Below are 23,470 nucleotides of genomic sequence, written 5' to 3'. Positions count from 1 at the left end.
CTCCAGACACGTGTGTGTTTTTCAGGGCAGGGGCTCACATTGTGGGCGTTACTGAAGGAGGCAGAGTAAAGCTGTGGTGAGTACCACACCTCACTTCTATACCTTAGTGTTTCAGGACCCTCTGAAACCTGAACGCAAAACCACACTGACAGCCCTGGCCAAAAGCCATATACCCGTTGAGTCTACCCAGAACAAGAAACAGCATCAGAACCCCCAGGATCCTAAGGCTTGTTCACTAGGCCCTCTAATCTTGGGTCCCACCTCAAGGACCCCTCCTCTCCCCTTTACCTTCTGCCAAACTTGGGGCTCACCAACCTCAGTATCACTATGGGGCTTTTAACTGCCCATGCTGTTCCAGTTGAGGCAGATTCTGCCTGCTACGTGGGGAGCCTCAAGAAGGCCCGAGTCTATACTGGCCCTGCCACCCTCTGCAGCTGGATGTCCCAGATGCTGGCACCTGCACAGACCATATGAACACTGGGCTCCTCTCCTGAGCACCAAGGTCCAGCTCATGCCTGAGCTTTCAGAGTATATCTCCTCAGAGCTGAGTGGAATGAAAGGCCACTTCATTCACTTGAGTGGTGTCTTATTAGTGTGATCTTCAGGCTTTGGTTTGATGTGTTGATGGTCAATTCCTCCTGGCCATCTGAGTGATTCACACCACACAGTTCAATCCTGAACTTTGGGACTCTCCCTTTGGAGCAGCCTGGCCATACCTGTGTGTTTGTGGACCGGAGAGAGAACCTGAGAAGCTTTGCAGAACTGACTGCCCAAAATCCAAATAGGCACTCACTGCCCTGGCAAAATGAGACTAGCATGTTGATTCTCTGACTAGAAGGCAAATCAGGGATGTACCCAGCAAGTCCCTCTGGGGTTCCATCTGCTAGAAGTCTTGTAACTAAGAAGCCCTTGGTGCTGCCCTCGATCTTCTCTGCAGACATGGGTTCTAAGCAGGTGGACGGTTTAAATATGCTTGGCCCAGGGAGTGACACTATTGGGAAGTCCTTGTTGGAGTAGGTATGTCACTATGGGAGTGAGCTTTAACACCCTAGTCCTAGCTGACTGGAAGTGAGTGTTCTGCTAACAGCCTTCAGGTGAAGATGTAGAACTCTCAACTCCTCCTGCACCATGCCTGCCTGGACGCTGCCATGTTCTTGCCTTGATGATAATGAACTGAACCTCTGAACCTGTAAGCCAGCCCCAATTAAATGTTGTCCTTATAAGAGCTGCCTTGGTCATGGTATCTTTTCATAGCAGTAAAACCCTAACTAAGACAACAGGCATCAGGGTAACTGATACAGGCTATTGGATGTAGTTCCTGGACCAGTGTCCTGCCTCCGCTCTGCCCAGCTCTCCTGACAACTGGGGCTTTGGCTTCATATGATGTTCTGATATTACCACATATCAGAACATCCTACATCAAGCTTGACTCTCTCACCCAGAGTCGAGTAATAGATAGATAGATAGATAGATAGATAGATAGATAGATAGATAGATAGATAGATAGATAGATAGATAGATAATGGCACAGTGGAGGGTAGTAGATAGGAACTCCAATGGACCAAGGTAGAGGCCAAGGCCAGGTGCCCTTTCTTTGTGTCCATTGGGGCTTTTCTGACCCCTGGTCCAGTCTGGGTAAGGGTTCTTTTGAAGGCCCTTGTGTGTGCCAAACTCTGGGACCCACTTTGGGTTATCCATTCTCTTCCATGCAGACCTTAGCTGAGGAGTATTCTATTCCCGCTCTCACGACTGACTTATCCTGTATGTGGCACAGAACACCCTCAGGAAGAGATCACAGGGGAGCATTGTCACATACCGGGTACTTGCCCGCTGACTGTGTTCCAGGGCTGCTCGACCACTGCAAACTGTGAGACATGGTGGAAGAGTCCACCCTCACAGTTGAGGAGGACAGGATTCCAAGGTCATGGTGTGCAGCCCCTGCATCTCCCCTGCTCCTGCTTGGGAACTGTACCCTGATGTCCTACTTTTCCTCACCTGGCATCACCCCTTGGCCTGTGTCTTCCTAGGCCTCTGTCCTACTGTGTTGGATCTAACCCAAGGATGGCTTCACACCTTAAAGGTGTGCTTAGTGACCTGGAGGTGGTTCCACACCCTTTTAGGCAGGCACATCCCTGGGAAAAGCCTGTCTGACTCTCCATCTTTCTCTGTCTCTCTGTCTGTCTCTGTCTCTGTCTGTCTCTGTCTGTCTCTGTCTCTCTGTCTCTCTGTCTCTCTCTCTCTCTCTCTCTCTCTCACACACACACACACACACACACACACACACACACACACTTCTGCAAGGATCCCTGAACTGACTGGATCTTTTGTGATGCTAATTTCCTGAATCTTGCTCAGGACTCCTTGGGGCTCTTGAAGTCCACAAGCACAAAAGACTTACCCAGCTAACAAGCCTGACACCAGCAGGGCGCTGCTGGGATGTGTTAAGGATGGATGGGGCTTTGTTCTTGGCTGTACCAACTCCCTTCCTCACACTGCCTCCCTTGAGACTCAACCTGACATTTTCTGAATGGCTGGAAGCTTGCTCTCAGCCTCCCAAAGCAGAGAGCTCTCCAAAGAGCACTGCTTGGTGTGTGCTCTGGTTTCCCTTGTTACCAGAGCCGTGCCAGTCACATTTTAGGCACCTGAAGCACAGTCTTCTGGTTGTCAAGGGATGCTTGCATGTGACAGAGACAGATTTTATAGTGACGTCATTAGTCCTTGTATGAGAGGCTGTGACTTGTGCGGTGCCACCTGTGGGAGGTCACTCTGCACTCTTAATGATAGTTGTTTGTGTGTCCTGCTGAAACTCTATATCCATGGGGACCATTCCTTTTGCACTTTTTGGACTTTTATTGTTCTATTAAATGGCACTTAATACAGCTATGTAGAGAGGGTCTTTGATGCCATCTTGGAAACAGAAACTTCGCCTTTTAAAAGTTAAAGAACTTCATTCAGAAGATGTTAGATGACCCAGGGGGTGAGAGCACTTTCTATCAAGCCTGATGACCCGACTTAGATCCCCAAAACAGTGTAAAGAGAACAGACTCCCACAAGTTGTCCTCTGACCTTCACGTGTGTGTCTTGGGACTTGCATGTGCATGTGCACACACAGACAGTAATTTTTTTAATTGTTCAAAGCTTCCCGAAGGTCCAATCTGACCTTTTTGGTTGTGGAAACCTTCAGGAGGTAACCCCAGGTCTGCCTCTCAGTAGCTTCTGGCAGTCAGTACAGGACAATGTCTCCTTCTCCCCGGATAATTGAAGAACACTGCCGGCTCTGCCAGAGAACCCAGGTCCACTTTCTAGAACACATGCGGCAGCTCACATGTGTACTGGAAAGTGAACCAGTTACCATCTGTAACTCCCAATTCCACAGGATCTTACATGCTCCTCTGGCCTCTCTAGACACTAGGCACTCAGAGCCCCCAGACATGCATGCAGACAAAACATGCATAAAGCAATTGAAAGGAAAATCTTTTTTTTAAAAAAAATCTAAATATACCAAAGAAAGAGTCCAGTAAAAGATTCCAGAGGCTCTCTTTACAGTCCTTCCCAAGCTGTCCCTTCTCCCCCCAGCCCAGCCTCCTTTCCTGCTCTCTGATTGGTTCTCTTTGTTCCCTGATCGTTTCTCTGCCTATCCTGTCAAGCATCGAGGGCTGAGCTGGGCACATTCCCCACAGAGTGCTGAGGCTGGCCCAAGAACACCCACCCCAGGAATGACATACCCACACAAGATGAGGGTCCTTTGATGTGGTCACCCCCAATTCCAGATGAGAGCCTGTCTCTTCTACCCAGCTCAGCTCAAATCCATTGCCACCCCTCAAGTGGGTCCAACCATGGCTACAATTGCCACTCCTGTTTGGTTTGCTTCCCTCTTTCAGGGGTGTTCTGTTTATCCAAAGGGACTCCCCACTTGTACCCACCCAGTCGAGGCATTCGTACCCCCACTACCCATTCTAAAAGTTTACATCTAAGTAGCGCATTGATGATGACGAATGAACCCTTGCCCGCGGGAGCCCTGGCAGATGCAGGTTTAACCAGTGTGCCCTTTGAATGTTTTCTGAGAGACCTGAGTTTGTCTCAGGGCAGAAAGCAGGGGCGCTGCACATGAATACCGAGAGACAGGAAGACTGACCTCTCTTGCCTTGGTACTAGCGAGTCTTTCGCAGGGTGGGGGTGGGGGTTCTGAGTGCCCCAATGTTTAGGTGTGCCCTGGCAATCTACCGTTTGCAGTGGCATTTAGAGTTACCTACAGGTGGCTACTCACGAAACGGAATGTCAAGCAAGCAGTGCGAGTGGAGAAGTGGAGCACCCTCAGGTCAGATAAGAACAGAGGCCAGAAAAGCTTATGGAACGTGCATGAAGTCAAAGGGTTCCCACGAAGCAGTCTTGGGAGAGCCTGGTCACCTGAGACTTCGGAGTGGACACAATTTCCCTGCAGTCCAGCTGAGAAGTCTGGTGAGTACCCCAGGACAGATCCCGAGGTATGGGGAGTTGAGGTACAGGTAGGTGCATCTTAATGCTGGCCATGCCGCGCTCAGAAAGCCACAGCGGAGAGCAAAGCTGAAGAGGCAGCACCTCCCTGCTTCCGGGCCCGCCCCTACCCCGCCCTAGCCCCACCTCCTCCCTAGGACCCTGCTCTTGCCCCCTCCCCTTGAGTCCCCGCCCATGCCCCACCTCCTCCCTTGAGATCCCTTTCCCACTGTCCCGCAGCAACGGTCGCCTCAGTCCCCAGCGCCACCGCCCCTCCCCCACCGTGGCTCCCGCTCCCGCCTTCCCTTCTCCTCCCTCCCTGTCTCAGTGGCCCCAGACCGACCGGCGGGCGGAGCCTGGGAGCGTGGCACCTGCGAGCAAGTGAGCTCGCTGGACGAGGAGAAGACGGTGCCCCGCACAGGCAGGTGTGCGCGGGATTGGGGCGACGAGGGACAAAGGAGAGAGGAGGGGTGAGATACCGAAAGAGAAGGAGGGGGGTTACGGGAATGAGGGTGGGGGTGGCAGAAGAAAGGAGTGGGAACGAGCTCGCTGCCCAGAACCATTCCCGTCCGGATCGCTTTGCTACTAGACCGGGATTCTCTCCGCTACATTCCACCTCCTCCTGGCGGGAACTCCGGCTCAGGGCAGGGGTCTCCCTAAGTGTTCCCACTGTTATGAATGGGGTTCCTCTCACTCCCCCATTGTCACACGGAAGGGGAATCCCATTAAACACCAGGCAAGGTGTCACCTGCTGGAGGCGGGGCCCTTGCTTTCCCTGGGCAAGTCTGAGAACCACCCTCCAAACTCTCTCCAGCTCCTTTCAACCTACTGATTGGGCCCGTGTCCAGGACAGGTGTCGTAGATGGAGAAGCTAGGACCGGTGCCTGGTTCTCTGGCTGATGGCTGGGCCTGTCTGTTTTGCCTTTTTAGCAAAAGAAGCTTAGGCTGTAGGTTAAAAATAATTCTGTCACTTTCTCTGCTCACTCCAAAGTCTCCCAGTAGGAGTTACTTTTTAATCAAGCTCTTGGCATGGTAACCCTCTCAAGCCCCGAGTGCCACCTGGCTTTTTTAGAGCCCTCCTGGTCATGGCCATTTCTGCCCCCAAACAGCTGCAGTGCCATGGGCCAGTGAGGGTTACAATGCCCTGCCGCCCAAAGGATGAGCCTCCAGGCCATGGGAGGCCCCAGGATGTGTGTATGGCCCTGGCAACAGATCACCACCAGAATAAAGTACCACCCCTTCTCCTTGGTGGCTGGGTGTGGGGTGTACAAGGTCCTCTCTTTCAGTCAGCAGGATATCACTTGGTCAGGCGAGAGTGGGGTGCTATCCTGCGGGAGGAGCCTCTGGGCTCTGGGGAGGACTTCTAAAGTACAGACCCCAGTACTAGTCTCTAGACCTGAGCTTGCAGAAGAGGGATTCAGGGCTGTGCTATAGCCTTGGTCAGCTGCAGCAAGAGGACCGCCGCTTTGTTCTTGCCCTTTCTGGCCTCCGGAGTCCTGCAGGCCAAGGCATAGCTTGTCACCTTGCCCTTTGTGCAATACCTGGGCAGAGGCTTGAAAAAATGATCACTCAGACTCTGGCCTCCAGTGTGGTCAAGAGTGTTCAGAAAGAAGCCTGCCCCGGCTGCCTTGCCAAGTCCTATAGCAGCAGAGACTTGTAGAAAAGACTTGCAGAGAGTGATGGCTGTAAGGGGCCAAGGACAGCCAGGGAAGCCACCCGCAGGCCTGCGCACAAAGTCTCGGTGCCGAGGACACCCCTCATTTCTGCACCACTCAGACATCTTGACCCATCAGTTCTCTGCCTTACCTTCCTTGGGTGGGGGGTCTAGAACATGAAGGGAGATAAAATGTCCCCTTCCCACGCTGCCAAGGCCTTTTGTGGATATGCCCTTCTAATAGGCCAGCTCCGACTGAGGGTCCCCCAGTGCAGACATTTGTCTTGCAAAGCCTGTATCTTAGTCACCTCTGTACAGAGGTCCCTTCCTTGAAGGCTTCTTCATTTCATTTCTGGAAAATGTGGTGAGATATGAAGCCAAGAGAGGCTCCCCGAGTGAGGATGGAACAATGTACCTGCCTGTCACTAGTGTCAGGGGGACAGTCCGGGACAGCATGTCCTGTGGGTGCCCAGTCTACTCTATGCCACTCCCTGGTGGTTAACTTCCTGGTTCAGGTGAGAGGGTGACCAGGACAGCACTCCTGATCTTCTATGGTCCTCTCAGTGTGAGACGAGGGGTACCTAACCCCTTGTCCCTGATGAGCAGGTTCCTATCCCGCATCTTATTCTAGTCATGGGAGCCTTTCTCTGGGGGACCTGGCATTTGGGTCCAGAATGTTTGTTGCTATTATTTCCCTTGGAAAGAGCCCCAGAATATGGTACACAAAGTTGGGGCTCTTTGGAAGGCACCTAGGAGAAAGTCTCTTGTAACAGTGCCACCTGCATAGAGTGGTGGCTTCCGAATACTGTTCTGTACTCTGGGTCATTGCTTGGGATGGACTTGGGGGCTTTGTGCTCATCCTGTGGCTTCAGGTTGCCACAGGCCTGGGAAGCTGCAGTGATAACCCCTCCAGGCCCTGTCAAACGGAGTTTTCAGAACTTTGGGGCTTTGATAGGTCAGCGAATACACATGGGCTAGATACCAAGAGACCCTCAGACACCCAAGAGGGCCAGTCACCACGAACTAAGTACCAAGAACACAGAATGTTAAGTAACTCAGTCATTCATTGCGACCACCACGGTCAGCTCTGTGGAGTCGCAGGCAATACCCCTCCCTCAGAATGTTCAGGGTTACTTTGGAGCCCTAAAGGGCAGATGTTCCGAGATCTAAGAAAATGCCAGCCACAGAAAGCTACATTCCATCTGGGGAAGCTCTAGGGCTCTGACTGACGATTGGCAGTGTGCATACATTGCCAGAATTGCCAAAATGGATGAGCAAAAACAAAACAAACCTGCCAGGGATGTGACGGCAGACACAGGGACAGTGACTACACCCCTGCACACAATTTCTCTCTCAGAGGACAAGCCAGCCTGGCAGAGGCTCTGCCTGAGGAGACAGAGGTGGAGTGGGGTGGGAGGTGTCAATGATCCTGAGTGGCGGGCTGGAACCAGGTTCACTCATGTGAGGGGAGTCTCTGTACTTTGTTTCCGCTCTGTGTGGGCAGCAAGCGAAGAGACACTGGGGCCCAGGCTGCCACAGCGACCTCTGCCCAGGGGTATTGCTTCCTTTGCACACAATGGCACCAAGTCTTGTCTGGTGCCAACCACCAGGAAGGCAGGAGTTACTCCTACGAAGACAATGGCAGGTGTGTAATAAACACTGGCCAGTGAGTCAGGGATGGGGCTGTACCTCGGATCTTCACTGTACATAGCCAAGCTCTAACTACCTGGGGACTTTTTAGAACTGTGGATGGCTTTAGCCTCACCCTTGTGTGAGTGATACCTATTGGGGATCCATAATGCAGAGACCTGAGACCTAGGCCACACAGGCTGGTTTCTCACAGAACACCCGAAAGCTGTCAGACGTCCATCTAGTGCCTGGGGTTTGCCAACCCTGAGAGGGTAAAAATGAGTCCATGTGGATGCAGTTGTCAGGACTGACCTTCTGTGCCCTTGGTCAACACCAGCTGTGAAAGTCTGGTTTCCTGCCTCTCAGGAAAGTCACCACTGCCGGTCACCCTTCTGCTGTGCCCAGCCTCCCTTTCTGCCTGATTGTGAGCAAGTCACGCCATTTTACCCCACGGGGTGTTCTTATACATGTAGTCTAGGGGATGTTGTGGAAATAACGCTGCCAGAGAAAGGTTGGCTTGAGCAGCAGGTGTGTGGAACTCATCCGTCCTGGGAACCTGAGGATGACCCAGAGGGACAGCGTACTCCCAAGCCTTGCACTGTTCCTCACCATTGCTGAAGAAAGCACCCAGGACCCTCTCAGTTGTCTTAGAAATAGAATGTGACAAGAGGAGCACTGGCTGGGGGTTGGGGGCAGCCGTGAGGCAGAGGCTCCCCGGCACACTTTGGTTATCCTTAAGTATGAACACAGATAGCATCACCCAGTCCTCTCTCCAAAAAAGTGTGAGACACTGATACCGTGTGGGTGTGTGTGTGTGTGTGTGTGTGTGTGTGTGTGTGTGTGTGTTCACGCATGTTTTTCTGAACCAGGGAAATTTCCCTTCCAACTTTTTATAGTCATAATTTGGTGTACAGAACCCAGAAGTTAAGTCTCTGGTTAAGGGTGACTCGCTTTTGGAATTCTGTCCTTCCAGAGTCTCCACATGAAGGTGAGGCAGGCATGACAGAACCATGCTATTATGTATGAGGTGCCACATAGAGCTCCACCCCCCCCAAGGTCTGTCCCCAAACCTTTACAGGGACAGCTTAAGAAACTTCATAATAAACAGACTGCATAGGGTGACAGGATACAGCGGGCAGCATCTATAACCACAAAGAGACTCGTTTCTTGTCAGATAGGCAGAGAGGTCAGTTAGCTGCCCATTGCCAGAACCTGCTGGGAGCTGGGGAGGAGGCAGGAGGGAGCACAGCCTTGGCTGGACACTTCCAGGAGCCTGGCTACTTACTGCACGGTGGGCCATCCCTAGCCAGGCAGCCTGTGAACAGAAGTTCTCAGGCCCTAGGCCCCCAGATCACATTTCTCAGGCCAGACATCTCCATATAAATCTTTACCCACCACCAGCCAGACCCTAGGAGGGACAGGCAGCTGAGCCAGAGCAAAGAGAGGTCTCTGATTCTGGTGTGGGTTCTCTCTGAGAAGAGGTCAGACCTGCACTGAGAGGGAGGTTGGGAGGGAACTTTGAAGTTGGGAATCTTAATTATCCAACCTGTCCAGGAAGAAGTCTCCTGCAGACAGTGGCCTCTTCCAGGAAGGAACTGGGGAAGGAAGGGCTGAAGCTTCGTCTGTAGCCTGAGGCAGGGGGATTCAGAACTTGAGGGCAAGTTGAGCTGCACCTCACTGTGGAAGATATGTTTCCTGTGGAGAGCCAAAAGACAGTGTACCTGGAAAAGTTCCACTCTTCTTTCAGGAATACGCTAAGCCAGAGAGGAGCCCTGTGAGCCTCTGCTGTGCTGTGCCCCAAGGAGCCCAGGGAGCCCGGGAAGCGGTCACCTGGGCAGGTATAACTAGTCCTAGTGCCCCTAAAAGAGTGACCCTTTCTCTTTAAATCCAAGATCATTTCTCCAGAAGCTTCACCAAACAAGGTGCTTGCCAGGTCTCCCCTGGAGGAAAAACATGATAATGTTTGTTCTGGACCTGAGTCTTTGCTTTGCTTAGAGGATTTAAAAATGTTTTGAGAAGTCTAAAAAGCCACCAGCCTGGCTTTGAAAGTGAGACGGACAAGGAAATCGAGAGAACGAGAACAGACACTTGTGTCCTTGAAACAAGAATCTAAATGTCAAGGAGAAATTCTAAGTTTTCCCCCTATACTATACAACCCCTATTTCAGTATTTATAAGCAAAAGCTGTTTAAAAAAAAAAACTGAATAGCAAGACAGCCTGCTACAAGCTGTTGAAATTCAGACATCAGCGTAACACATCTTAGATCTATTTCAGAGTAAATGCTAAAGACCGTAGCTAGTGGCTTTGTTCTTGTCCAAAGAAGCAATCCTTCGATCTCCTGCAACTTAACCTCATTCCCCTTTGACATCACAGCCTCATGTCCAACTGCTGGTGTTTCATCTTCTGCAAGGAACGAGTTAGAAGCAATTCTTCATCGCCACAGCACGATGGGACCTCGAGGGAGGAGGCTGATCACCAGGTGGACGTGTCTGATGGCATCAGGCTGGTTCCAGACAAAGCAGAGGCCACGATGGCCACAGCCTCAGGTAGGTGCTGGCCGCTCTCTGATCGGAGCTGATGATTAAAGTTCTGAGCTGAGCCACTGGGCACCAGAATGAGTAGCCGAGCCCCTGGCTGTGCCGAGGATCGTCATGGGTTAACCTGTACGTGTCATAAGAAGAGGTTGGCTCTGCTTAGAGATTACGGGATGCGTGTCTTTGGGTTTTAAATAAAGCACAGCACAGCAGAAGGGGAAGCATTTGTTGTCTTTGCTTCCCCCCCCCTTTTTTTTTAGTATTGTTGCATGTCTTAACCATGCAGACCAGCTCCCTGTTACCAGGAGAATTAGAGGCGTAGAGTGTGGACCCCCAGCTTTCCGGGGCATAGGTTTTTCCCAGGGTCAGTCTCTGCCTCAGACTAAACATGTTGGTCCATGGCCCTGGGCAGCCTACCAGGTCAGCAGTATGAAAGAAGAACAGAGTGTGGCCCCGGTCTGCACACTTTTACCTGTGTCTTCCCGCCCTGGCCCCCAAAGTAAAGCAGGCAGACTGAGCAGGTGTGTACATCCCACTGGGGGATGTGCGGGTGTGAATTGGACTCCTTAGCTGTCTGGTTCAATGGCGGCCCAAACATCAGGCTCACATACCTTCCTGCCATCCTTCAACCTTCTGGCCATGTCCTGGCTTGTGGCTCTTGTGGCTCTCTGCTCTGAGGCTCCCCCAACTGGGATCCTTGCCCAGAGCTGCTGTGTGTCTCCTCCTCTTCCTCTTCTTCCTCCTCCTCCCCCTCCTCCTCCTCCTTCTCTCCCCTCCTCCTCTTCTTCTTCCTCCTCCTCTCCCCTTCTCCTCCTCCTCCTTCTTCTCCCTCTTCAGTTATTTTATTTGTTTATATTTGAAATGTTGTCCGCCTTCCTAGTTTTCCCTCTGCAGCCCCCATCTCATCCCCTCCCCCTCCCTCTATGAGGATGCTCCCCCCACTCACCCACCCGCTCCCACCTCACTGCCCTAACAACTCTCTATGCTGAGACATTGAGCATCCACAGGACCAAGGGCCTCCCCTCCCACTGATGCCATGCAATGCCATCCTCTGCTACATCTGCAGCTGGACCCATGTGTCCCTCCATGTGTACTCTTTGGTTGGTGATTTAGTCCCTGGGAGCTCTGGGGGGGGGGTCTGGTTGGTTGATATTGTTGTTCTCCCTATGGGGTTGCAACCCCTTCAGCTCCTTCAGTCCTTCCCCTAACTCCTCCATTGGGGTCTCCATGCTCAGTCCTATGTTTGCCTGGGAGCATCCGCATCTGTATTGGTCAGGCTCTGGCAGAGCCTCTCGGGAGACATCCATCAGGCTCCTGTCAGCATGCACTTCTTGGCATCCACAACAGTGTCTGGGTTTGGTGTCTGCAATGGGATGGATCTACAGGTGTGGCAGTCTCTGGATGGCCTTTCCTTCAGTCTCTGTTCCACCCTTTGTCCCTGCATTTCCTTTAGACAGGAGCAATTCTGGGTGTGTTGTTCAGGGTATCTGTGGTAACAATCTAAGGTTTAGGCTTAGCGCTTACGCTAGCTTCTAAGGAGTAATGCTTTGCTTGGTGACCATGGCTCAGGGCTCTCTGGACCCAGTATTATAAGCCACACCTTCTGCCTTGGCGAAGCAGAGACGGTATCCCTTCTGATGGCCCTACTGAGGTCTGTGGCTTGTGCTTCAGTTTCTGTCTCTGGGCCGGGGACTGCCCTACCCTCAGGGAGCAGCTACTGCCCAGACTCCCAAGGTGGACCCCAGTGGGAACCAGGTAATGGGGCCTTTTTCATCAGGAGCCCAATGTTTCTGCTTCTCCCAGGGTCTGCTCCAGATTGGGAAGAGCTGATCAGAGAGAGGCTGCCATCAAGGGATGTGCAGAATCGGGGTCTCCCCAAGAAGTCCTTGAGGGGCTGTTTGATGGAAACCCCCTTAGTACTGTTTACTTTAGCTAGAGTGTGACCAGTCCCTTGGGGCTCAAGAACATTGGTTGTGTAGTCCTTGTACCAGTTGGCACCGGTTGGTACTCGCTGGCCTTCCTTAGGCTTCTGGGCCAGCCTCACAGGTGCCGGGTTAAGGCTGTCCTGGGAGCAGCCTGCTGGTCAGTCCCTGGTTGACACTGAGCTGGCTGCTCTGAATTAGTTATTTACACTTCCCCAGAGGAAAATGTGTCAGTGTGTCCTACGAGACAAGGACTGAGAGGCAGAAAGCCTCGCTCAGGGTTAGGGTTTGTCACACCTACATGTTCTGAGCTTGCCACCACACATGGCAGTGACAGCCACCCCAGGCTCCAGAGCCAAGCATCATTCCACAGGTCTCCCCTGTCTCACGTCACTCCTGACTCCTTTGTTCTCTCTGTATGTGCCATCCCTCTAGAGCCACAGGGCCCAGAGTGCTGTAGACCAGCGACTCCCACGAAGTGGCCCCTTGTGACGACTCCAGCAGATGACCTATGTACAGGCTCGGAGCAAAGGCACCTGGACACTCTTCTATTTCTGTGACAGACAGGGGCTGTGATTGAGGACCTGGAGCGAGTGAGCTTGGCGTGACCTCTTGACAGGGCCACTGGTCCTGAGCACTTTACCCTCCTCCTTTCTGGTCACCTTGCCCAGATTGCTCCAGAAGCCCTCTGAAGTGATGTAACTTATGTATCAAAACTTATGTTTTTTAATTCATTAACTTTTGTAGTGACAAAATAAGGGCTACGTTTCCATCTTAAACATACAGCACGCGCCCATCTCATACACACCCGGTCTCAGCACCCTCATGCCTCAGACGCCATCCTAGTCCCAGACCCTGGAAGCCACCACTCTGCCTTCTGTCTGGGTGGTCTGACTCTCTGGGCCGTAGTGAATGTCCTCCAGCGTGTTTCCACTCACGGCTGGATAGGTTCCCTCGGCACTCATCAGAAAGTCTGTGTTGAGGCTGAGTCAGGAGTTCAGGGTGTAGATGGCCCAGCGAGCATTTGTGGTTGATGCAGTGAACGCATGGGCTTCATGACCTGATAGCTACAGTGAGCAGCCCTGACCCTGGTGTGCCTTTCATCCCTGTGTTTGAGAGCTGGGTGAGAGGTCAGTTTGCAAGCTGATTTCCAGGCTGAGTCCCCCAGCACCGTCTCTGCCTCCGGTGGCAGGAGCCTGGTGCACAGGAGGCTGGCTGTGTCCAGTCTGCCGTCCACACTCTGTCAATGCTCTGCTGTCCCTGAGGTCGTGCGGGGGTTCGGACCGTGCTGGGTAAACACTGAGAAGCCTGTTTTCCAGTTCACCTGCCACAGTGTGTGTGATCGGGCCCTTCCTCTGGCCTCCTTCACTTCAAGATTTCACCATAATGGCATATTTTGCCAAGTAGTCCCCAAAACTGCTGTTCCCCACTTCGCTCTCCACTGCTATGGGAGGCCTGAAGAGTATCATGGAGAGGGCCCTTTCAGGGACCCATCTGGCCTGTCAGACGCCCACCATTCGAGCCAGCTGCCTATGCGCAGTGACGGTGAAGGCCCCTGCCCTGCTCAGCTCCTCCCTTGGTCAGTCCGTGCCGCGGGCAGGGCCGTCCTCACCATTCTTGCTGTGGAACCATCTCTCCTGGGGCTCCGTTCCCACTCTGCAGAGGTTGGAGTAAGACCAGCCCGTGGGCCCCTACCCTGAGACTCTTCTGTATTCCTTCTTCACTGTGGTTAGAGTTGGCCTTTCTGCAGAAAATCACTTCCTTGTATGCGGGATGGAGCTGTGCCACTCCTGGGATGGGCGGAGGAGGCTCCTCCCAACTGACCTCTGACCTCTGCATCTCACCCTCTAAGTCCACCCATGCTTGTCTTCCGGGTCCTCCAGGCTTCCCCAGCACCAAGGTCCACTGCTGGTGCCATCAGCACAGCTCACCTGATTGGTAGGCCCTCCGTTACTTGTATCTTCCACCCAGTCAGCCAGACACTCCGGGACACACCTCTCGGCATCCTTGTGGGCCTTTCTTCTGGCTTCTGTGTTGCTGCTCACCCTATCAGGGCCCTGCGCCTGCTCCACAGCTCACTCCTCAGCACTTAGAAGCAGGGCTGCAGCCAGGTGTCTGCAACCTCTCCTTGGTAGGCGGAGGCAGGAAGATGAAGCACTCGAGGTCATTCTCTGATGTGTAGAAAAACCAAGGTCACCCTGAGCTCAGGAGACCACCTCAGAAGCAAGCACGCAAGTAAGCAGACGAACAAACAGAAACAGGAAGCCACCACTGTCAGAATGCAAATGTGCTTGGAGTCTTGGATGGCCTCTTAGAGTGGGGCCTGGTGTGCTCCATCTTCCTTACAGACACACACACACACACACACACACACACACACACGAATACACACACATACAAATACACACACAAATACACACACATACAAATACACACACAAACAAATACACACACAAATACACACACACAAATACACACACATATACACACACATATACACACAAATACACACACACAAATACACACACATACACAAACAAATACACACACAAATACACACATACACACAAATACACACACAAATACACACACATACAAATGCGCACACACACAAATATATACACAAATACACACATACACACATACAAATGCGCACACACACACAAATATATACACAAATACACACATACACACACATACAAATGCGCACACACACACACAAATACACACATACACACACAAATACACACACACACACACACACACACACACACACACACACACGCCTCCATGTAGCCGACAACAACTCCACGTAGGCAACATACAGGTCAAACTGTGAGGCTCTGGAATCAGGGCTGAGTGCTCTCCTACCCACCAAGCCTTCTTTGTGGAGGCTTCCACCAGAGACCTGGGACGCACCCAGCATGGGAGCTAGGCACAGAGCCTCCCCCACACACCTCGTCTCTGGTCAAGTATATACCCAAACAAAAGGAGGACATCCTCAGAATAGAGACCTCAGTGCTTGGGGACAGACCAGTGAGTCCTGCTCCCAGGTCCCATGCAGCCTTTGGGGACCTTGACAGGTTTATACCCTGATACAGATGAGAAGGGCACGTGGACACAGTGTGAACACACAGGCAAGCACATGTGCATCTGAGCACACCTATTAGCACACGCGTGCATAGTAAGAGGCAAAGCACAGACACACGAGCATGAGCGTGTGCACATGTAGCACCGGCATGCAGGGAAGTACACATAGGCATGCACACCCACGAACACACAGTGTGGAATATAAAGCAGGAGCATACACATGAACACACACATGCACACGTGACCTGGACACGCAAGCAGGGCGTGCATGCTCTCCTAACTTTATTTCTGTTGCCGTGATAAAATATTCTGACAAAAGCAACTTAGGGGAGAAAGGTCGATTCTAGCTTATGATTCCCAGTCACAGTCACAGCAGGAAAGTGACAGGCAGCAGGAACTTGAATCGGCTGGTAGCTGAGAGAGTGAACGGAGTGCGCATGTCTCAGTGCTCAGTTTGCATTCTCCAGGACAGGACCCAAATCCAGGAAATAGTACCACAATGGGCGAGTTCCCCATACAACTAATGCAGTGAAGGCAATCCCCAGACCTGACCCAGCACTCCCTTCCTGAGAGTCCCTCCCCTCCCACTGTATGCTAGATTGTCTCAAGTTGACAATTAAAACCAACATGACACACTCATATCACACATAAGCACAGGCACATGCACAGAAATACTAATGCCTGTGCGAGTGTGGACACAAGCAAGGGCACAGGTTACACACACATGGCAGAGACAAAGAAGCACGGTCCCATGTACACTCACACACAGGCATGGGCAAACAAGTGTTGAGTACACGCGTGTGCGCCCTGCTTGCGTGTACGTACACACAGGCATACGCACATACGAGTATGCACAACAGAGCATGCACACAAGCACACACATGTGTGCACACACGTGTACATGTACATATGAGCATGCAAACACACATGAGCACACGCAGCTGGAAGCAGAACAGAATGGGAAAAGCTCAGCAAGAAGAGGCTTGGTCCTCGCCTTGAAGGACCAAGGATGTTAGCCTCAAACTCAACCGGCCAAGCTGAAGACATGCTTGGGAAAGAATATGACCTCAGGACCTGGCAAGTGGAAGGAACCCTGCTTTCTCATTATCTCGCGCTTGTGCTTGAGGGCAGGGATGGGTCCTTCTGAGAGCTTGGTCGGTCTCTGCAGACCCAGGCTCTTCCAAGGAGTTTTTGTTCACAGCCAAATGGCTTCTCTTCCGGAAGTTTGGTTCACACCCGGAGCTGCCCGTGCTCCACCAGCACTAGGCTCCATGAGAGCTTTGTCTCCCGTGTCCATGGGGACTGGCTACCCAACATCCTGTCCCCCTGGTGTCCTATGGGCTGACACCAGTGGGAGTGTCCTCAGCTGAAGCCGCTCTGAGGCATCTGTGGTGACCCACAGCTCTGTCCAGGAACTTTCACCTTCTGTCCCCATCACTTCTTATCTGTTGAGAGTGTAACTGCCTACTACACCTCCTGCCATGAATAAGATGGCCAATGGCAGGACACAAGGTGACCAGGTGACCTGGTGGCCCAGCTGTATGTGTGCAGGAGACCCTCCCCATGAGTGACCTATTCTCTCTAAATAGAGAATCAGACTAAAAGTCACAGGCACAGGGGCCATAGAATTTGCCCCTGATGCCCGTTTCTGAGAGATCTCACCCAGGCTGTGCCTGCTGGGGCCACCCACAGTGGAGAAGTGTTTCATTAGGAATCCATTGTCATGCAGAAAAGTATTCATGAGACGATTTGTCTGAAACCTGCCAGGGGCACCTTTGGAGGAAGGGCTGAATACACATAAAGCTGTGCCAAAGCAGTTCACGGTGTCAGAGATTTCCATGGTCACTTGGCCCCATTGCTGTACTGGATGGAACATGGAGGAGGAGAGGGCTTAGTACCAAAACAATCAGAAACAGGAAGGGGCCGGGATCAAGGTTTCTCTTTGCAAGGTGTGCACCCTGGCTGACCTGGGCTTCCCACCGGGCTCTACCTCCTATTTCCTACTACAGCTCAGTAATGCCTTGGACGGCTTTCTCCACCCAGTCAGTCCACTGATAAAGTGGAAACCCCATGATCCAGCCACATGCACCCTTCAGATTTAAACACCACAAGGACCACACTCTGGGTAAGGCAGGATGGAAAGCCCTGTCTGGGTGGCATCCTTGCTGAGCTGGACCTGTCATGCAGAGGCAAAGCCGGACCTCTTCTCACTGCCTCTGGGTGGATTTCGGGTACAAATGTGAAGAGCCCCATGCCTTCTAGATGCTTCCATAGTCAACAACGGGGGTGGGGGTGAGGCAGGATAAGATCGTCTTGTAACAGACATGACTGAGGCCAGCTCAGACTTTAGTGATGGGTACCACCCACCAGGGAGGGACCCACACTCAACGGGTCCCTCATACCAGTGTTCCCAGCCTGTGCGGTCTGCCTGAGTCCTTACCCCACCCACCCCTCTCCACCTTCACCCTCCCAGTCTGATGATCCCTCCCCCACTTGCTCCCTGCCTGTGCCTTCCCCTGCCCCTTCCCCAGTCTACAGGAAGCGCTTGACTCACAGAAGAAGGCACCTGGACGTCTACACTGGGGCTCTTGTGTGGACTCAAGATCTTCCGTTAGAGCCTTTGGTTTGCCCATCTCCCCAGAGACACCTTCATTTAATTCCATTCATGTAAAGTACAGAAATTCGCACAGCAGACCAGTTAGCCTTTATGCGTCTTCCCAGTTAATCACAGGGAGGTAGCTGGTTAGGATTTTTACCATTTCTAGGAAAATTAAATGCAACTTTCTTGTAAAAATGTTAGAAGTTAGTATTTCCTTTTAAAAATACTTAGAAATGCCTGTTCTGGGAAGCGTTCAAGCCACGCGACTGTGGCTCTCAGCTGTGTCCGTGCCTGTTCAGCTGAAGTCACTTCTGTCCCTACAAAGATGCTTTTCCGTCAGCTCTTGGCAACAGTCTTCCATCTTCTCGGCACCATCTGGAACTCTGAGATGCAACTTTTTATTTATAAATCAAGCGGACCATGAAATGTATTTGAGGTGCAATATTAAATTCCCCCCACATTTTGAAGGGCCCAATAGCCAGTCTGATTCTCTATGTGATTCCACTCTGAACACATGAGCCATGCATATTTCGTGGTTCTTTTTTTTTTTTTTTTTTTTTTTTTTCCGGAGCTGGGGACCGAACCCAGGGCCTCGCGCTTGCTAGGCAAGCGCTCTACCACTGAGCTAAATCCCCAGCCCCGTACTTTGTGGTTCTTTTTCCTTCTTTACTACTACAGAAAGCAGACACTAAGGTGCTCCAGGCCTCCAACAGTGCCAGTGTTTGTGGTGGCTTGTGTCTGGGTGGGCGTCCCTAGTGTGCTCCTTCCCTGCATTTGTTGGGAGTGGGGGGTAATCTTTGGATGTAAGCAGAGTGTGGGAGGCAGCCTTGCCTTCTGGGTGGTAACTCTGTGTCTGTAGTCAGCAAAGGGGGGACCTCTGAATCTTTTTACCGTAAGACCTGATTAAGAGCAGTACACACTGTGGCTCTGTCCCTTGTGCACAGTCTCTAAGTTGGAAGTGAAAAGCCAGGTGATGGCCAAGATCCCGTCTTGGGCATTGAGTCTGGCAGAGAAGCCACAGGACCATGGAGAGCTGTGAATGCAGCCTAACGTGAAACCGTATATAAACTTAGAGAGACTCTACAAGCTATGAAGTGTAAACTTCAGAGATGACAATGTCGTCCCACAAGTCTGCTGGAATGTGAGCACTTCAGTTCTTCTGTTTGAGCCTCTACCACAAGACTCTAGTTTGCGTGCTGTAGACCGAGAAGCACAGGTGGTTCCACTCAGCCCTCGAGTTAAAGAAACAAGCCCGTTCTGCCGAACAGCGGTATCAACCTGCCCGTAAGTAAGTTCCCGTCTCTGCCACTGTAGCTCTCAGGTCCCAGCAGCAAAGCTTCTGCATGCAGTGTGCTGTGGAAACTCCCCATGCTCATAGGGCAGAGACTCCGAGGAGAGCTCAGCTGCAACTGAGACGGCTGCATCTCACCCTCCCCGAGCCTCAGGGAGCGTCATGGAGGAGAGGATGGAGAGACTGTCAGAGCCACAGTTTGGGAGGATCAGGGCAACACAGCATCTTCTGGACATAACAGGACCGCTACCCCGTGATCTCACAGCATCTGTGTCTGCCTCCACACGATCGAGCTGGTCAACGTAGGGAGAGGGCCAGGGAGCCCCAACCTCACTGAGGAGCCATGGGCAACTGACGACTTCCAAGGACGTCAGTTAGTTCTCTGGTCTTTGCATTCTGGTTTACATTGTGGGTGTTTCATCTGCACATATGTGTGTACACTTTCGTGTACGGTGGCCATGGAGGCCAAAAGAGTGTCAGACCTCCTAGAACTTGAGTTATAGGTGGTCGAGAGATGCCATGTGGGTTCCAGAAATCAAACTCAGACCTCTGAAAGAGCAGCCAGTGTTCTTAACTGCTGAGCCATCTCTCCAGCCCCAACAAAGTCAATTTTCTTTAAAGATGTGGCCCGTGGTTGGTTATTCACACCCTCGTGAAAGGCACACAGGATACATGGCCAGCGCAGATTGGATTCAGTGTAACATTCAGAAAAAGAAAAAGGAGACAAAGTTGGAGGGAGGGTGTACAGCTGGGGGAGGGTGTGCAGCTGGGGGAGGGTATGCAGCTAGGGGGAGGGTGTGCAGCTGGGGGGAGGGTGTGCAGCTGGGGGAGGGTGTGCAGCTGGGGGAGGGTGTGCAGCTGGGGGAGGGTGTGCAGCTGGGGAGGGTGTGCAGCTGGGGGAGGGTGTGCAGCTGGGGAGGGTGTGCAGATGGGGAGGGTGTGCAGATGGGGGAGGGTGTGGGAGGGATTAGGGAAGGACTGGGAACTGAATTTGACTAAAATGTAATGTATGGCATCCTCACAGAATCTTCAAAATGTTTTTTAAAAGCCTCACCCATCAGACACTCAGTACTAGCCAGTGATGGAAACACCAATGTGTATCTGTTCAGTAACTCTTCCACCAAACAGCTTTCCCCACCACATTGCTGAATAAGGGTCACATCCTCTAAGCTGGCGGCTCTTAGACGTGGGGCTGGTTCATGAAGACATGGAGCCAGGAGGCCAGCTCTTGTCTTTAGCAGTATTAACCCCTGGAGATGTGGTCTTACCTGAGTCACCTCAGCATGTGATCCCAGAGGGCTTGGCCAGACTGTGCTACTGTGGGTTTCCTGCAGGAGAATAAGGACAGACTCTTATTTTTTTTAAAGATTTATTTATTTATTATATATGAGTGCACTGTAGCTGTCTTCAGACACACCAGAAACGGGCATCGGATCTCATTACAGAGAGTTGTGACCAGCTCCTTCCTTGGAGCATGTTTGTACTGTGAATCCCTGAACCCTCACAGCACAGTCTTCTCATCATGGCTGCAGGGAGCTGACAGCACCTGCTCTTTTGTCACTCCACCACTCAGAGACCTGGAAACACCTCAGGGGTGTGAGGATTCTCTCCATGTAAACCATTTGCAAACCACTCTGTGGGAGGAAGAGGACAGGAAATGTGCAGCTCATTTCCAGGTGATCTTTCCGCTTCCTTGTGAAAGCTTCGAAGTGTGTGGTGGTCTCCATGCACTGCACAGCAGGCAACAGAACCAGCAGACAGAGTGTGCAGTCACCTGACGCCTTGCTGGACACTGGCTGGCATTTCTCCTCCTCTGTGTCAGTGAAAAGGACACTGGTACTGTGGCCTGGAGGGCCAACCTGGCATCCACAGTCTCCGGGCAGTGGTACCTGCTTGGCTTTCTTCAGTCTGTAGACACGTCCCCCACCTCAGGCAACATTCGTTCTGATAGTTGTCTTGAACAAAACTGGGACAAAACTGACTAAAAAACCCAGTGCTGGAAAAAATAACCAGAATCAGCTCCTGAGAGACACAGGAATGACCGCCCAACTTACTGCCACTAACCCTGGAAACTGAGCATCTGGCTGCGACAGACCTGGATATCTCTAAGAGCGCAGCTTAGAGAACATGGAGCCCCAGTCTGTCCGTGTGAAGACAGTGGGTGGTTTCATTCAAAACCACACTCAGCCTGCACTGCTCAGCAGTCTCCTTGCCATCTACCCAGGGGGGTGAGAGTTCAGCCACGGGAACCTGCCTGTGGACATATAGGCAGTGTCATTCCCAAGCCTTGAAAATGGGAAGGTTACAGTGTGCTCCCCTACGAAGTCGTCAGCGGATTCACCAACTAACCACTCAGACAATGAGTGTAGTCATCTAGGGAAAGGAAGGGGGTGTGGTGTTACCCTAAACAAACTGCTGGGGCAGGGCGCAGCGTGGGGCAGTGTGGAGAAGGTAGGCCGTGGAGACGACAGGAATGCCAGTGGACTGGGAAGGTGGGAATGACCACAGAGGATTTGGTCTTGGGTAATTTTTTGAGATGGGTCTCAGGCTGGCCTTGAACTCACAAGCCTTGCTCAGTCTGCAAAGTCCAGCACAATGTCCAACTTACAGAATCTTGCTACTGTAATGGTAGGACAGCGGTGTGTGTATACCAAAATCCATAGAATCTCCTGTTATGAATTGTAACCAAAGCATCATGGGAGGTCCAAGGAGTCCTCAGCTATGCTGTGAAGGTACCAAGGGCTGCCCTGAGAGACAGGACCTGGAAACTGGGCCAAGGGGAGGCAGAGAAAGGGAGAGAAGGAGCTTAGACTGGGTGAGCTCTGTCCCTTGAGAGCACAGGTTTGCCTGCTGACCCTGTCACACGTCACACATCACACTATGATCTTCTAAGTGACAAGTACCAGGGACGGTGCCTCTTTCTCACCAATGGAGGAGGCAACAGGAAAGCGGGGTGGGGGAATATGATAACAGGGGAGATGTGGAGTCATCATTAGCTCAGCGTACATGCAGATGGCCACCTTCAGCATCTGCCTGTACTATATATATATATAGCTTCCCTGACAGCTGGCTGGGCCTGGAGACATTACCCCAGTGCCAGGAGCCCACCTGGCAACCCCCTCTTGTTTTCTGACAGTCTCTCCAATAGAAGGATCCAGGGTCCTCAGAGAAATGATCGAATCCAGGAAACACAGACAATGACACAGCATCTGGTGGTGCCAGAGAGTCCGGAAGTATTTAAAAATATCCCAAACCCACAATGATGGGGCAGGTCGGGTGGGATAGGCACCTAGAAAGAGCGGAGTGAGCCAGCTGGAGCAATGCATGCAGAGTGGGTTGGGAGAATGTTAGTACAGAGCACAGATAACCACCCGTGAGTGCACACCGACATCAGTGACTGACATCGGTGACAGACTAAGCCAGTCCTGTTGGGGACACAGCAAGTGCCCTCTGTAGACTGAAGTAGCTGCATTCATCCAGCAGGGCCTGCTCCTGACTTTGTCACTGCGAGTCACGAAGTTACACGGGTCTGGAGGTTGCAGTATGCAGAGGAGGAAGTCACTCTCTCAGGGGTTGGGGGGACCTGCCACACCCAGGATAACCCACCACATACCTCTGAAGAGCCACCCCTTAAGACTGTGCTCAGTGGAAGCTACCCCTTCACGCACAGCAGTGGGACAGATGTGAGGGCATCACGGGAAGGCTCCTGCTGGGCATGGTTCAGGTGATGCCCTCTTCCCTGCGTCAACCATGCAGCCAGAGTTCCGAGGGCGTGGTTTCCTCTAGCCAGGAAGACACCACTTGATGTTTTCCATCATGAAACAGTTAGGTCTTTAGGAAAAGCTTGGCACTAAGTAAACCTCGATGTGTTTCCTCCTGTCCTAATGGGAAACTGGTTTGTGTTGGCACTAGTAAACACTTGAGTCGTTCTCTCTTCCTCCTGTATCTGTTGGGTATAGGAGAACTCTTCTGCGGCACTGTCTCCAATTCTGGGCATGCGGAAAACTCTGTATCTGAGCTAAGCTGAATGTGGAATTCTGCTGGACTTCCACCAGGTGAACCAGATGGCCTTCCGGGTGGCCATGCCCAGGGTCAGCTCAGGCCGAGGGAGACCTGTCTGCCTCATTCCATTTGCTGCCCGTTGGCTATGTAGGTCAGCTCCCCGTGGGTCTCAGGGCTGCATCACAACTGATGACTTTGACTTCAAACTTGAAACTATGTGCCAACCACTCAGTACAAGCCTTCTCTTAAGTGTGCACACACGTCTGAAGAAGCTTT

At 52.1% G+C, this 23,470-nt stretch overlaps 1 protein-coding gene across 6 annotated transcripts in view; it reads left to right on the top strand.

Moving 5' to 3' along the window:
* The first annotated feature begins 4,808 nt into the window (after positions 1-4,808).
* Positions 4,809-23,470, top strand: part of Mcf2l (MCF.2 cell line derived transforming sequence-like) — a 145,625-nt gene continuing 126,963 nt past the window's right edge. For 4 of the 6 annotated variants that reach the window (XM_087587421.1, XM_087587413.1, XM_087587409.1 and 1 more), the window contains exons 1-2: positions 4,809-4,943; positions 10,130-10,302. In XM_087587421.1, the coding sequence (XP_087443547.1) occupies positions 10,134-10,302 (169 nt within the window). In that variant the 5' untranslated portion in view covers positions 4,809-4,943; positions 10,130-10,133. The remainder of the gene's footprint in view (positions 4,944-10,129; positions 10,303-23,470) is intronic. The other 2 variants (XM_087587422.1, XM_087587410.1) reach the window with 1 other exon arrangement.

The sequence above is a fragment of the Rattus norvegicus genome, chromosome 16, assembly GCF_021556685.1.
Source record: "Rattus norvegicus strain SHRSP/BbbUtx chromosome 16, alternate assembly SHRSP_T2T, whole genome shotgun sequence".
In the NCBI taxonomy this organism is placed as follows: domain Eukaryota; kingdom Metazoa; phylum Chordata; class Mammalia; order Rodentia; family Muridae; genus Rattus; species Rattus norvegicus.
Note: the sequence above shows the minus strand (reverse complement) of the source record. Positions and strands in the feature narration are given on the sequence as shown.